At 36.9% G+C, this 16,514-nt stretch overlaps 1 protein-coding gene across 4 annotated transcripts in view; it reads right to left on the bottom strand.

The window, feature by feature from the left end:
* Positions 1-16,514, bottom strand: part of LYST (lysosomal trafficking regulator) — a 174,811-nt gene that overhangs the window by 34,345 nt on the left and 123,952 nt on the right. For all 4 annotated transcript variants that reach the window (XR_012001060.1, XM_026008722.2, XM_026008723.2 and 1 more), the window contains exons 39-43: positions 13,381-13,533; positions 9,991-10,235; positions 6,000-6,066; positions 4,319-4,475; positions 1,254-1,394 (exon numbers count right to left, since the gene is read on the bottom strand). Coding sequence is in view for 3 of the 4 variants with exons in the window: in XM_026008722.2 (XP_025864507.2) it covers positions 1,254-1,394; positions 4,319-4,475; positions 6,000-6,066; positions 9,991-10,235; positions 13,381-13,533 (763 nt within the window). In the remaining variant the exon portion in view is untranslated. The remainder of the gene's footprint in view (positions 1-1,253; positions 1,395-4,318; positions 4,476-5,999; positions 6,067-9,990; positions 10,236-13,380; positions 13,534-16,514) is intronic.

Here is a 16,514-nt window from a genome sequence, read left to right as displayed (position 1 = left end):
CCCTCTGGACCTCCAGGGCTTGGTTAGAAGAGGCTGTGCAGCTTCTCCTCCTCTCTTGGGACACTCGCCTTTGGAATCCTGAGTTGCCAAGGAGAATGTCCAAGGCCACCATGCTGTGAGGAAGCCCAAACTAGTCCAGGTGGAAAGACCACATGGAAAATCACAGACACCATATATACAAAAAGAGAGATGCCTGCCAGCACCCAGCTGCTCTGATCCCCTGGCTGGTCTAGCTCCAGCTAATCTGAATGCAGACCCTAAGCCAAAACCACTAAAAGCACCAGGCTGAGCTGCCCCTGAATTTCTGACCTGCAAAACCTGTAATGATAACTTTATTGTTGTTTTGAGGCACTAAGTGTTGGAGGTATTTGTTATGTACCATGAGATAATGGAAACATACATATAAGGAACCACAGACACAGAAAACAAGCATAGATTTAAATGAGCCCAAGCCCGAAAGCTACAAGGCAGGTACCAAATTGTGGATGCTGACAATTCACTGAGGCATTTCTCATTTGGGCAACAATATGAAATGTGTTCCAGGTTCTTAGGAGTATGGATTTATTAATGATTTTCTAAACAGCTCCAGAGAGGCCAGTTAGTATAGAATAAAATTCTAAAGTAATTTTCTCAACACTAACTTCTTTAAAGATACAGTTATCAATTTCATATATTCCTAAAGGTCACATAAAAATATGAAATTATGTAGAACAATGAAATTATGTAGAACAAACACCTCTTAAAGGATTATCTGGTCTATTTAAAAGTAGGTAAGGTTGGTCAAGATTGTTGGTGTTTGGCATCACAGAAAACTCGATTTTTATCCTCTACCATCTCTTTTTGGTATTAGAAGATTCTGGCTAGGGTATGTTATTTCTATGTTGGTCACTCATAAAAATCATTAAGATTTTGGTTAAGTTATGTTGCACTTTCAGTAAATTCGTAACTTTTAAAATAATGAACATATGATAACCTTTGCAATTAGAAAAAATAAGCAATTTCTGTAACAAAACTAAAATACATGTTTACAAATACCTTTAACAGTTAAAAGTTACCAATTGTCCACACATATTTAGTCCTATGAAATAGTTAAAATCTTCATACTCACTTGGAAATAAAATGATATACTTGATAAATAAAAGGTATTTCTCTTATTGGGGAACTCAAATTATAGGACTTAGGAAAGCTCTTATTTTTAGAAAATTATAAAAATAAGTAGAGAAATATAAATTAGAAATGATTTACTGCTATACCTTCACGGTTGACTAAGAACTCTGGAAGATAAAAAAACTCTGGGATAAGTTCTTTGACATCAGTCATAGATTCAAAAGATGAGAGGCGCCAAGTTGTATTTGTGGAATGAAAAGTTCTGTCTGGAATGTCAAAACTTTGATCTACAAGGAAATACAAACAATGCAATTAAGACATAAAGACCTTATTCAATTTGAAGCTTATTATAATTAATTTACTTCTGCTACTTTGAAAAGATTAAAATGATGTTCATTTAGTTTTTCAATTTAAAAGACCTTATTCATGTTCTTGAAAATAAATATTTCTACACACAATTTGAGACCATATTATAGTATTTTTAATCTGTATTATGTTTTCCTAGTACATATAACTGGATGAATTTATATCATTTATTTAATTGATTACTATCTGTCTCCCCAAGCAGAATTAAAGCCCCATAACAGCAGGGAGCTGGTGTATCACCCACAACAAGCACATATGAGGGACTTGATGATGACTTATTTAATTTTTTTTTTTAATTTTTATTTATGATAGTCACAGAGAGAGAGAGAGAGAGGCAGAGACACAGGCAGAGGGAGAAGCAGGCTCCATGCACCAGGAGCCCGACATGGGATTCGATCCCCGGTCTCCAGGATCGCGCCTGGGCCAAAGGCAGGCGCCAAACCGCTGTGCCACCCAGGGATCCCATGATGACTTATTTATTGAATGAGTGAATAATAAAGAAGGAAAATTAAAGTTCAAATACGTAAAACAGGTTTTTCCCCATCATAAAGCAAAATTACTATTACTTCACCTTTAATCATTAAGATAACTTTTTTCTTTTTTGGGGGGAGGGGAGTATTGCTTTTTAGATGTTGTAATTGAGCTAAAGAATGAAGTACAATTTCCTATAAGTGAAAATAAAACTAAACACAGTCACTCCTCTGCTAAGTTCTTCTGCTGTAGATGAGTAATTAAGAACTGAGTTTTGACCTGTCTCTTTCCTGTCAACAGTTACCAGCCGCTAGCCATAGGGTAAGCCAAGAACATTAAATGTCATCCAAAGGCCAGCCCCTGAGAACATCAGCTATGTAGACGCTTCTTAGGAACCATGCTGTATGATCTAAAACTCCTTTGAAGTTGCTGAAGTTTCAAACTTATCTTTTCATTTAGAGACTGTCACAGACTGATCTCAGCATCAAGCAAGGCATAGTTTTGAAAAGGTGTGCTAAATTTCTTCCTCAGGTCTGGGCTTCCCCGCCCAGTAACATTTTCTATTACTTTCATTACTTTCTCTTCTATTTTGTTGAGTCAGTTAGCTCAGGAGAAAAAGTAACCAATCTAAATGGAACCCAGAAAAACTAAAGGCAATTATAGATAAGGCTATGGAGGAGTTATAGTCTCTAGAATAGAGACTATGAAGCTGTGGCATAAAAGCAGCACAGTAAGGATTCTATTCAGATTTTCAAATTCTTCATTATTTCTTAGCTTAAAAAAAGTAATACTATGATTACTATGATTCCTATGATCTAGAATGTGCATATACTAAATGAGTGATTCTTAAGCTAGCATTTCTGCCCCTAAGGTAACATTTAGCTATGTCCAGAGGTATTCTTAGGTTCTCACAACTGAACTGGTGAATGCCACTGGCGTGAAGTGGGCAGAGGCCAGGGATGTTGTAAAATAGCCTATACAACACAGGACAGTCCTCACAACACAGAATTATGCACCTCAAAATGACTGCCGGGCCAAGGTGAGAAGCCTTGGACTAAGCCAGAAGTCTAGAAATAAATCCAAAAGTCATTTATAAATAAATAATTTATATATATATATTTATATATATTATATTATAATAAATAATTTATAAATAAATCCATAAGTCATTTCCAGCTAATCAGATGAAATTGATGGAGATTGCAGCAGCCTCTGTTTTTTAAAATCATTCTTAAATACACAATGAAGAAAACTTAGAATAGCAATATATATTAAAAATTAAGAAGTTTTAGTTGATTGGGAGTTTTATATTAATAGATTCTTGGGCTACATGAGAAAAAGCAGAAGGTAGTAAGAATTCTGTTACACATTGCAGTGGTCCCAAACCATATCTGAAACATTCCTTTTTATTCTGAGTGCCACTTTTTAAATAAGGGCATTGGCAAACCATAACATGTCCAGAAGGATGATCAAAATTGTGACAGGTTTGGAAATTAGAACAAACAAGGATAGCTTACACATTAGTTTTTAAAACTCTTTAGTAAGTATGGAACAGTCTTATTTATCTTTTGTATTCCTTGCAGAAGCTGAATAGAGGAGGCTCTCAACCTGATGTCCAATTAACTAAGGATAATTAGCCTGGGGATAAAGAAGACTGAAAGGGAAAAAGGAGACAGGGCAATAATTTTCAAATATTTGAACAGCTGTCATGTGGAACATTTGTTCTGTGTACTTACACAGGGACAAATATAAGAAATATATAGAATATAAGAAGAATATAAGAAATATATACAAATATATATATATATATATATATATATATATATATATATATAAAATATATACAAATATAAGAAAGCCCCTTCTATATAGACCACATAGACCACATAGAGACAATACAAAATTCATTCTGGCAAGAGGTGGCATGTGAGTAAAAATATATAAAGAAGTTCAAGAAGGGTTGAGTAAATGAATGGATAATGATCCCACGAAGGATTCTGGGTGCCATGAGGAACAACTACAGAGCTCATACCACAGTCCTCATTAGAAACTGTTAGGACATTATGTCCCTATTTGCACACAAGTCAGTAAATTCACCTCTAAGTAATCTTCCCGCCTGCAGTAGGTACTTAAACACTGAGATAGAAGATGATGATGATGATGATGATGATGATGATGATTCTTTTTTTGAGAGAGAGAAAGAGGGAGAGAGAGAGATGCTTTTTTGAAGAGAATTTTTTTTTTGAAAAATAAATAGAATTCTTTTTCCGGTGGTTTGATTAGTCTCAATATGTCCTCAGAAAGAATGTCAAAAAAAATTTTTTTTCCTAATGACCCAATAGGATATTTTAGGTAGTTACAAAATAATTCTTACCTTGATAGGCTAAAAACATTTTTGTGAAAGGAGGCATTCTGACCAGGAAGTGAAGCACAGTGCCACTGTTAGAATAGTGGGAGCCGTAGTGGTAGGGCTGCACGGGAGGCATGGGGTCATCTTCCCTAGCTCCTTTGCGGTACTCTTCCTCCAAGTACTGAAGGAAACAAGGAATCAGACAGTATTCATGAGAGAGTGCTCCAGACAAAGGTGGAAAAGCCTCACTAGTTTTCTTTCCATTTTCTCTACTGTCTACCCCTTTTCAAAATTTTTATTTTATTTTACTTTTTATTTTGAGAGAGAGAGTAGGAGCGGGAGACTGGGTGGGGTAGGGGCAGAGAGAAGGAGAGAATCCCAAGCAGGCTCCACACTCAGCATAGAGTCTGACACAGGGCTCTATTTCATAACCCTGAGATCATGACCCGAGCTGAAATGAAGAGTCAGACACTCAACCAACTGAACCACCCAGGCGTTCCTCTACTGCCCCTTTGACACCATTCTCCATGGCTTGCCCTCCCACTTGTGTTTGGACCTCAGCCACCTCGAGCGTCTCCTCCTTGGGGTCCTGCTGAGGTTTGGCCACCTGAGAAGCATGGCACAGTCTGCACCTTTAGCAGTCTGGCTCCCAACATGACTTATAATGTTTAAGTTAATCAATCGCTCAATAAATGAGAGCTACTACTGTCACTAGAGGCGTCTGCATTTTAAAAATGAGTCTCAAGATACAATGCTATGTTCTTTAGAGAAACTCTCTAGCAGTGGAAAAGCAACAGCAATGGAAAAACTGTACCATATTACTGAAATTCTTAGGTATTAACATTACACATTATGGCTGTTTTGCAATGTAGTTATACTGAGATAAAAATGAATACAGTGATTTTTTTCATGACTCCTATCTTCCTATCATGAAGTAGGAAGCTCAACTGAATATTTAACATCTGTCACTCATCTCCCATAGCTTCTGTCTGGCTCTGATAACAAAGTCGGGTGATAGTGAATTTCTAGAATCACTTCTTGATTCCATAGCACTACCCCATTTTCAACTGCAGAAGAATCAAGGAGTGACAGTTATAAGATGGCTGGAGAGATCTTTCTGGAACTATGACACAAAACAATGTGAATGCGAGAAAACTGCTTCTCTTACCTTCATACTGCTGTGAAGAATGCAGCATGTGGCTAATGAGTTTTTTTTTTTTTTAATTTCCAACACAATTCCATTAATGTTAATTTCACAGAAATAGGTAATTTATACTTTTATCTGATATATTTCTGCTAATAAACTAATGCATAATTTGCTGAATATGAATAAAAGGAATTTATGGTGCATTATAAATAGACTGATATTGTTATATAAATAACACCAGGGGATACAAATAGCAGGTCTCTGAAAATCTCAGTGAGTTTTTTTTAAAGGAATATAGTTATTTACATGTGGATTACAGTGGATTATTAGCTTCCAATTTATGCTACAATAAGTGTATTTCTTTGGGCAAAGTGTTTTCAGAGAATTGAGACAGACAATAATATTTAAAATCATATAATGATTTCCAGTTGTCTGTCACTCAAAGCACAAGAAAGTAAAAAACAGAAAAATCAATATTATAAAATTAGGCAAAACACAAGTCTATAGAATATAACTTGAGTTTTCATTGATCAAAATATGAGGAAAAACCAAACCTACCTTGTATGTGTCCACATAACGATCTTCCTTTTCTTTATACTGCACAGCTATAGGCTTAGAGAGATTTCTACAGACAAAGAGAGGATGGAAAAATATGAAGTATTTTGATACTGTCAAGACTAAGCTGCCTATACACCACCTGCATCGTGTAAGTAAATTGGTGATCAGCAAGCACTCAGCCCTTAGTTTAGTGCTTACACATCCTGCTTTGGAACTAACAGCCATCATTCAGTATTATGATTTAATCAATTGACCTAAGGTAGAGTTTTCATAAACAGATCCAAACCAATCTTAGGAATTCCTGACTTATGAGTAACAGATAAGAAGGGCTGTCACCGCCTCTCCTCTCCCAGCTTCCTCTACTTCCTCCAGAATCACCACGGATCCGGAATCACCCCAGGCAGATTCCGGCCAAGCCCTGAAGTTCCTGCCCCATCTTCCAGACCTACACTGGCTAGGCAGTGAAAACTGAAGGGCAGTTTGGATGGGAAATATGCTCATGAGGGGATGTTATATAATTATTAGACTAGTTACTGAAAATTAAAGAAATAACACTTAAAAAAAATTTTTTTTTAATTTAAGTAGGCTCCACACCCAGTGTGGAGCTTGAACTCATGCCTATGAGAGTAAGAGTCACATGCTCTATTGACTGAGCCAGTCAGGAATGGCATGTTTAAAATGACCAAGTGGAGATTTGGAGTGAGAGTAATGAAATAAATGTTTTGTTGTCTAATTCATAGATCAGGAGTGACATCATTGTTCATAAAGTAGAGAATGTTTGCACACATGTGGATGTGTCTGTGCTGGTGTTCACGCTGTACCAGGGAGGCTAGAGAACTCTAGAATGAATCCTCACTTTTACAAGCTAAGAATCAAGTAGTGTCCCCGTGTGACACTTGAAAGAGCAAGAGGAAAAGATCAAACAAGGCAGAGCAGCCTGCCTGGCTGAGGAACCACCTGATCTGTCATCAGGGTGTGGCTATCTGGAGTTTCAACAGTAACTAGATCAACATCTAAGATTTGCACATATTTCAGTAGGTCAAACCAGATCTGCTGAACCAGATATTAATATACCAATTTTGGAGCACCTGAGTGGCTCAGCAGTTGAGCATCTGCCTTATTAGGCTCAGGTCGTGATCCCAGGGTCCTAGGATTGAGTTCTGCATGGGGCTCCCCGCAGGGAGTCTGCTTCTCCCTCTGCCTGTGTCTCTGCCTCTCTCTCTGTGTCTCTCATGAATAAATAAATAAAATCTTAAAAAAAAATACTTATCTCCTAGGGATATTAAAATTAGTGATAGAAAACACTAATTTTGTTTTTGAGAGCTTTCTAATCCTGAAAAAATTGTCAAAAAGTATAACGTTTTATAGAATAGATACAAATTCACCCCTCAAAATCATGTTTAAGATGGGCATGCAGTTTTTCCTAAACAGTGTTAAGTAGGTTTTTTTTGAACACAAGTAATACTTATTGTTGTGGCTGAAAAATCAGAAACTACTGATGAGCAGACCGAGTAACTCCCAAATCAGCTATTCCTACTACTAATACCTACTACTATTCGTAGGTAAAATATTTTGGTATATACCTTTCCAGAGGTTTTCCTGGTTATCTGTATATGTATACTCATGTTTAAAATAAAAACATCTTCCCCACTTAGACTATATATTTCTAAAATACCATTTTTAATGGCTGCAATGTAAAAGTTCACTCAAACCTCATCATGTTGGGCATTGAGGTTATTTCTAAATTTTAGCTACTTAAAGAAAATGATAGCAGTTTAAGGACTATCTGTATGGCCAGATCTTTGCATGCAATGCCAGAGTTCTTGCCCTCATGAAACTTTAGTGGGAACCTTTCTGGTAAAGTACATATTCTTAAATATTACTAAAATAGAGTCCCAGAAGTTAATTTGCTAAAGCAGAGTATGCACATTTGGAGAGTTCTTTTGCTATATATTGTCAAACTACCTTCCAGAAAGATTGGATCTATTTATACCAGTAGTGTAAAAATGTCTAAATGTCTATCAGCAGTGTATAAAAATGTCTGGAAGATAAATAACATGCCACTTGCTGTTTTTTTAAATTGACAAATACATTAAACTGTATCTGATTTCTCAAAAATCATCTTAAACTAGGCCTACTGTTCTGAGGTTAACACATTCTAAAAAATACACATTCTAATATACCAAGTAGAATATTTGCAGTCAATTTTTCTTTAAATTACATAAGGAAAATTAAAAAACTAAATAACCAAAAGCAAAACAAAACAAAACAAAACAAACAAAACTAAATAACCAGAATATTTCCTCAATTTGGTTACTCTAAAATGCAACTCATTCAAGAAAGGCAGGATAAGTGCACAATTCTTTTGCTTTAATTGCCAAATTTCAAAAGTAAGGAATGGTGTCCTAGTTATATTCAATGGCAACCAGTAAATTTTTGGGGGAAGGCCTTTAAAGTATCATCATTATTTTTTTTTTTAATTTAAATGTGTTTTAATCAATTGTAGTCATTATTCTTCCTGATGCTCAGATTGTCCTGTCTTTGACAGTGAGAGCCACTTCAAGTTGGCTCCTGAGTCCTTTATTTATTTATTTTAATTATGGTAAAAAACACACGATACAAAATTTACAATCCTAACAGTCCTAAAATATACATACAGTTCAATAGTCTTTACCATATTTACATTCTTGTCTAACAGATGTCTAGAACGTTTTCAACTGGCAAACCCCCCACTGCACAACTCCCCATCTCTCCCTCCCCTGTCCCCCAGCAATCACCATTCCATGCTCTGCCTGAGTCTGACGATCCTAGATAACTCATGAATGTCATTATATTTGTCTTTTTTTGTGGCTGGCTTATTTCACTTAGCACAATATCCCCAAGTTTCATCCATGTAATAGCATAACACAGGACTTCCCTCCTTTTTAAGGCTGAATAACATTTTATTGTATGTATGTACTACATTTTCCCCATCCATCCATCCATCCATCCACAGACAAATACTTGGGCTGCCTCCCCAACTCAGTTGTTGTGAATCATGTTGCAATGAACATAAGTATGTAAATATGGTCCTTAAATCCTTCTGACAAGACTATTAATTTCCTTGCTTTCTGACACAACAAATATCCCAGGTTCATCTTATATGTTTTCTTCTGAAAAATTTAGAATGAGAGAATAGGAAATCACCATTTTGTGACCCCTAGTGAAATAAATAACTGACTTAAGAGATAATCATCAGTGACAGAAACAAGTTTTGTGGAAACCCGATACCATGGATCAATCTGAGCATCATTAGCATGGAATAGCATATGTCTCCTGATATGGACAATATGAAGTTCACAATACCATCTACAAAGCGTTCTTCCCCCAAAAAGTTGAACCTCAATCTAAGCAAGCCTTTATAACTAGTTTCCAGTCTCTAGGAAATAAAGAAGCTAAAGGAAGAAGCTAAATACTAACATGGGAATGGGGGATATCCTACAAAATAAATGACTTTTTTTTAACAAGTCAATGTTAGGAAAAAAGAAAGAGGAAAATGCATACCAAAAAACAAATGCTTATTCTAGAAGTATGACTGTAGAGACATAGCAACCAAAGGTGATAGTGGGCCTGATACAAGCCAATGAACCATAAAAAGACATCTTTCATATAATTGGGGAACAGTGTTAGATGACATCATGAATTTATTGTTAATTTTCTTAGATATGATAATGGCACTGTAATATGACAAGTAAAACAATGTTCTATACTTTCTCAGGAGATGTGTACACAGGAATAATGTAACAAAATATTTGTGATTTGTCTTAAAAATAAAAAAAAAGATGATGCAAGTTTGGCAAAAACCATATTTGTCAAATTCAGATGATGGACAGATGAGGTTCATTGTATATTCCTTCTGTACTGGTGCACGGTTGAAAATTCTCATGATAGGTCTCTAATAAAACAAAGACAGCATATGGACAAAGCTAAAAGGTGATAATATTTTGGTTACCTGTAGACTGATGGATCACTGAGGTCAAGGGTCTCACTAACGTAGTCAGCAAGTATGAACGGGAACACTGGATACTGCATGAGATCATTGAAGGATCGGCCGGCATGTTTGTTTAAGTGAGTCAAATATTCAAAGTTAGTAATTTGTCCAGTATACCATAAATTTGTCAAAGCATTGATGTTGCCATATTCCAGGAGATTGGGGAGGTTATTTGTTAGTATACTATGGTACACGTCATCACGAACCTGCAAAGGAAGGATAAAAAAACTACCAGGCTACTGACATTTTTCTCCAAAGTATCCATATTTTAGGCATGTTACTAATCTCAAGGCCACTAAGAAAATACTTGTTGCCCAATTAACATCAACTGATGGAGAATTGAGATTCAACTCTGGGTCTTCCTCCAAAGCCTGGGCTTTTAACCATTATGTTTTGCTGTTGGAGAAATCAGTTAATAAGAACATGAGAAAAAGTCTGTATATAAAAGTCACTTATATATAGATCCTGAAAAAAAAATGGTAGATTTTATCTACATAGATATTGTAGAAAGAGCATAGTTTTCTTAATTAGACAGACATGGCCTGATTGTGCTAGTTACATTTGTAATATGGGGATAATAATATTTATTTAATGAGAGTTAAATAAAATATCCTATGTAAAATATGATATTTGATTTTCACTACTGATTGAAAACCAATAAACTTTGGTGTTTTGCTTTTCCTTTATTTCTTTTCTTTGAGATTCACAGAACTTGTCACAAAAAAAGGTAATCTGATTTTTTCTAAAGCCATTCAATGTTGATTGGTAATAAATTGGAAAAAAACAGTCAAGCCAGGCCTTTACTAAAAAATAAATTTGGAATATCTACCTTACATGTGTATGTACTTCAGGCTTAGGAATGAGAGTCACATATGTGGATAACCAGAGATAGGACTAAAAGTAAATGAGAAGAATGGGGAAAGGGAGTTATGGCTATGAAACAGGCAAGGTCACAGTCAGTTTAAGGACCTCTACCTAGAACATGTTTCACAACAATGTAAATATACTAAACACATTAAAATGGCTAAAATGAGGGCACCTTGGTGGCTCAGTTGTTTAAACATCTGCCTTTGGCTCCCTCCAGTCATGATTCTGGGTCCTGGGATGGAGCCCTGCATGGGGCTCCCTGCTCAGAGGGAAGTCTCCTTCTCTCCCGCCTACCTTCATGCTCACTCTCTTTCTCAACTAAGTAAACAAAATCTTTTAAAAAATGGTCATTTTATTTTACATATTTTCTTATCACAATTAAAAAAGAATAGGTTCAAGGAAAAACAAACAAAAAGCCCTAAACCTGTAGCTTAAATCTGAAGGCTGCCACCTTCTAAAGCTAAGGATGATAGATAGAAGGGAGTTTATGATAGACTGCATACCAAACTCTGCAAGAAAAAGGAAGCATTCATTCATTTGACAAATATTGATCAAGCACCTATATTCAAGCTGTTGAAGCTATAGTACCTAGTAAAACAAAATGTCTACATTGTATTGCAGAGACAATATTGGATGTTATTAAGTCCTATATAGAAAAACAGAGCAAAGGAAAGGAGACTTGGGGATAGGGGTGACAGAGGTGTTGCTATTTTATTAGAAGTAGTCAGGAAGGTCTCTCTGAAAAGGAGACATTTGATCAAGGAATTTGAAAAGGTGGTGAGTGAGTCATGTGAATTTCAAAAAGGAAAAACACTCCAGGCAGCATTCCAAGGAGCAGTAAATGCAAAGGTCCTGAGGCATCAGTGTACCTAATCAAGGAAAAGAAAATCACCATGGATGGAGTGAAGAGAGCAGGGGATAGAATGACAGAAAAGAAGGCGAGTGAGATAACAAGATACCAGATCACTCAGTGCTTCATTCAGCTATTATGAGGACAAGTGACACAGGAAGTGATCGGACAGCTTTGAGCAGAGGAATGGCATGATCCAACATACCTTAGCTATTGTGTTGAGAACAGTCTTGAAAGAAGGGAGAGTATGGGGGGCGGGGGGGGCAGTTAGGAGGCTTTTGTAATGATTTAGGCCAAGAGATGATACTGGCTTAGACCAGGATGGTAGAAGTTAATGTAAGCAGTCAGATTGTGGATGTATTTTGAGGGAAGAGTCAGCAGGCCTGAGAGAATAGGTGTGGGGCATGAAAGAATAAAAGGAGTGTAGGATAATCCCCAAATTTTTAGCTTGGGCAATCAGAAAGATCAGAGTTGCCAAGTTTTGAAATGGGGGAAAGTGGCAAACAGATTCTGAGGGAGAAGATTAGAAGTTTGGTTTTGTGCATACTTAAATATGAGATGCCAATTCAACTTCCAAGTGGAGATGCCAAGCAGGGAGTTAAGTATTTGAGTATTTGAACCTCTCCCTTCCTGGGAGAGGTTTGAGTAGTGATATAAACTTGCAAGTTGTTACAATACAGGTAGTATTTAAATTTACAAGAGTGGATGAGAAGACAAGAGGTCTGTGGAATGAGCCCAGAGGAACTCCAAGAAGCATCTGCAAGTAAAACTGAGAAGGAACTCCCTTAAGGCAGGAGGAGAGCTAACAAAAAGCGATGGCCCAGAAATCTAATGGAGAGGGTTATTTTTTTTCCTAAAAGATATTTATTTATTTATTTATTTATTTATTTATTTATTTATTTGATAGAGTGTGGCTGAGGGAGAGGGGGGAGAGAATGGGGGAGAAGGAGGGAAAGAGAGAAGAGGAGGGAGAGGAGGAGGGAAAGGCACAAGCAGACTCCCCACTGAGTGTGGAACCTGACATGGGGCTCTATCTCATGACCCTGAGATCATGAACTGAGCCAAAACCAAGAGCTGGACGCTCAACTATTCAACCAACTGCACCACCCAGGTGTCCTGGGAAGGTTATTTTTTTTTTTAAAAAAAGAGAAAACAATCACTGGTGTCAGATGTTGCTGATAGGTCAAGTAAAATGAGGACCAAGAAATGTGACCATAGGGTTTAGACATGGAGGTCCCAATAACCCTGGCCAGAGGAGCTATAGGTGAAGAATTGAGAAGAAAACCTGACTAGACCATTTCAAAAGAGAACTGGAGATAGCGAGCACAGATAACTTTTTCCAAAAGGTTTTCTATAAAGGACAGCAGACAAACTATAGCTGGTTATGCATTCACTTGCTTTTTATAGATATGGTCACTTTGAAGAATCTGAATTAATACAGTTTTGAAGGACAAAAACCATTCTCAGCCAAGGGTTTGCTTTAGGACTAAGAAATAAGGCAGTTTTTATTTGATGTCAGAAACAGTGAACCAAAGTTTAAATAAGTTAAACTTTCATAAAATCAGTATGAGTATAGTTACACTGGTCCCATGATAATTTCAAAAATATGTATCTATTAATAAGGCCAAGCTTACCTTGGTGTTATCAAATGCTAACAGAAGTGTTCTGCCATTTGTTAGAAAGATTTCTACAGCATTGTCTCTCAATTGCCACCAACGTTTGTGAACTTCTTTAATTTCTTCATATGTCCAGGAGAAAGATGCTGGTTCCAATTCTCCCTGAAGGCTCTAAGACAAAAGAAATAAATGAAGTGTTTGCTTTATAGGAAATAAAAATAATCATTTTAATTTTAGATTTTTAAGATATCAAAATGAAATAAAAGGTCTTCCTTTTGTGACAATCTGACAGATAAGAGTCCCTGACCTGTCCCACCCTCCACTACAAAACACTTCAAAATGCTGGATAAAATTTAAGGAATTAAAAAAAATATAGACTTTATTTTTATTTTTTAGTAGACTTTATTTTTGAGAGTTTTAGGTTTGCAGATAACTGAGCAGATAGTGTAGAGAGTTTCCATGTATTCCCTGTGTGCACTCACAATTTCCCTATGTTTAACATCTCCCAATTGTGTGATAGGTGTGGTGCCTTTATAAGAATTGTTGAGCCAATACTGAATATATTATTCTTAACCAAAGGCCATAGTTTACATTAGGGTTCACTCTTCGTGTTATGCAGTTCTGTGGGTTTTGACTAAGGTTTCTTGAAATGTGTCCACCATTAAAGCCATCTCCTCATCCTCTCTCCAACCACCGATCTTTTTACTGTCTCCATAGTTTCTTCTTCCAAGAATAGCATATGGTTAGAACCATACAATACGTAGCCTTTCTAGACATATTTTAAAGCTGAGCTTGCAAGAAATTAAGGGAAAATGAAATCCCCAGGAGCCAAGAATAACAAGAAATGTGAAAAGCAGCAGTGAGGTGGAGGTGACACTTTGGCAGCCTGGTCGTGTGTCTGTCCATATGCTTGCAGGTGCACACCTGGTTTCAGAAACTGTGATTTAGGTTAACAATCACTTGAAGAATGAAGATGAGGCATGGGTTTTCTGGATCAGAGTATGGAAGTGAAATTACTTCAGAAATCTAAAACCCATTAAGGGACATTTTCCCAATCACAGACAAACACACATGCCCATCAACAGAGGAATGAGCAGGAGCTTGTCTTTTTTGGCCTGGGGTCTGATTGAAGAATAAAAAACAAGCCTCTCCCTGAGAACATGGATTTTGTTTAAAATTAACCTATCTGCATGGCCTGGGAGAACCCCAGCATTGACACATACTGCCCATGCCTCTGAATCTTCTAGGAAAGGCAAAATAGCCTCCTACAAATTCAGTCCCACAGATTGTAAGCTTACAGATCATCATGCCCCAGATGGCTATGTTCCTCTCCTGTGTGGTCAGCAAAAGGAAGGAAGAGATAAAGTGACCACCAGAAGGCTGGATCTCCCTGAGAGCATAACATTAATCCTGGCCTCCTTCAGCAAATCCACATATTCTAGAATGAAGGGTTAGGGACCAAGGTCCTTTACTTCTTACCATCACTGGGCGCTTGCCAAGGTACAAAGTCAAGAAAACTTTTAAAAACATATCTAACTCTTTTGTAAGCTGCAATTGAATACATCAATTACATTACTCAATGCTTTTAATAGAAAAACCATGATAAAAGCTTCTACCTAGGTTTAAAATTAGATCTTATCAAATTAACCTGCATCCTACTTTGGTTTGTTGTCAGTTTTCCCTTTTGGAAACAGCATTTATTTACCCTTTTGTGTTGGGACAGGAGCTCAGAGCAAAATTTAGAACTCAATTGCAATGACTATCTCATCCCAGGCTCTTCATTCTTCTAAAATCTTTTTTGAAATTTTTAAACTTTGACTTGCCCCATTCTATGTGTGTTATAGTATTGTACTAGGCTCCAAATGACTTTTAGAAGTAGGAGTAGGAAATACATTACAAATAAAATTAAACATTTTAATGAAAATGTAGTAGTCTCATACATAAAACCGAATTCCTTCTTACTGAACTTCAACTTTCATTCATTCATTCAGCTCAGCAGATGTTAATGGAGCATCTATGAGCAAGGTGCTCTGCTAAGTGCTCTGCACGAAATACATCTGTATAAGAAGGAAAGTGTATACACACTTAAAATGCAAGACAGCAAATGGCACATAAAAAGTAGGGACAAATGCTAAAGAGCAGAGGAAAGGAGTCTTCACTCTATTAAAAGAAGAGGGACAATAAATGGTGCTGGGAAAATTGGACATCCACGTGCAGAAGAATGAAACTAGACCACTCTCTTTCACCATACACAAAAATAAACTCAAAATGGATGAAAAATCTAAATGTGAGACAAGATTCCATCAAAATCCTAGAGGAGAACAGAGGCAATACCCTTTTTGAACTCGGCCACAGTAACTTCTTGCAAGATACATCCACAAAGGCAAAAATGAAAATGAACTATTGGGACTTCATCAAGATAAGAAGCTTTTGCACAGCAAAGGATACAGTCAACAAAACTAAAAGACAACCTACAGAATGGGAGAAGATATTTGCAAATGACGTATCAGATAAAGGGCTAGTTTCCAAGATCTATAAAGAACTTATTAAACTCAACACCAAAGAAACAAACAATCCCATCATGAAATGGGCAAAAGACATGAACAGAAATCTCATAGAGGAAGACATAGACATGGCCAACATGCACATGAGAAAATGCTCTGCATCACTTGCCATCAGGGAAATACAAATCAAAACCACAATGAGATACCACCTCACACCAGTGAGAATGGGGAAAATTAACAAGGCAGGAAACCACAAATGTTGGAGAGGATGCGGAGAAAAGGGAACCGTCTTACACTGTTGGTGGGAATGTGAACTGGGGCAGCCACTCTGGAAAACTGTGTGGAGGTTCCTCAAAGAGTTAAAAATAGACCTGCCCCACGACCCAGCCATTGCACTGTTGGGGATTTACCCCAAAGATACAGATGTAATGAAACGCCAGGACACCTGCACCCCGATGTTTATAGCAGCAATGTCCACAATAGCCTAACTGTGGAAGAAGCCTCGGTGTCCATCGAAAGATGAATGGATAAAGAAGATGTGGTTTATGTATATAGTGGAATATTGCTCAGCCATTAGAAATGAGAAATACCCACCATTTGCTTCAATGTGGATGGAACTGGAGGGTATTATGCTGAGTGAAATAAGTC

Source organism: Vulpes vulpes, chromosome 4, assembly GCF_048418805.1.
Source record: "Vulpes vulpes isolate BD-2025 chromosome 4, VulVul3, whole genome shotgun sequence".
NCBI classification, from domain to species: Eukaryota; Metazoa; Chordata; class Mammalia; order Carnivora; family Canidae; genus Vulpes; species Vulpes vulpes.
The sequence above is the reverse complement of the archived record's forward strand: the minus strand, read 5'-3'. Positions and strand labels throughout refer to the sequence as shown.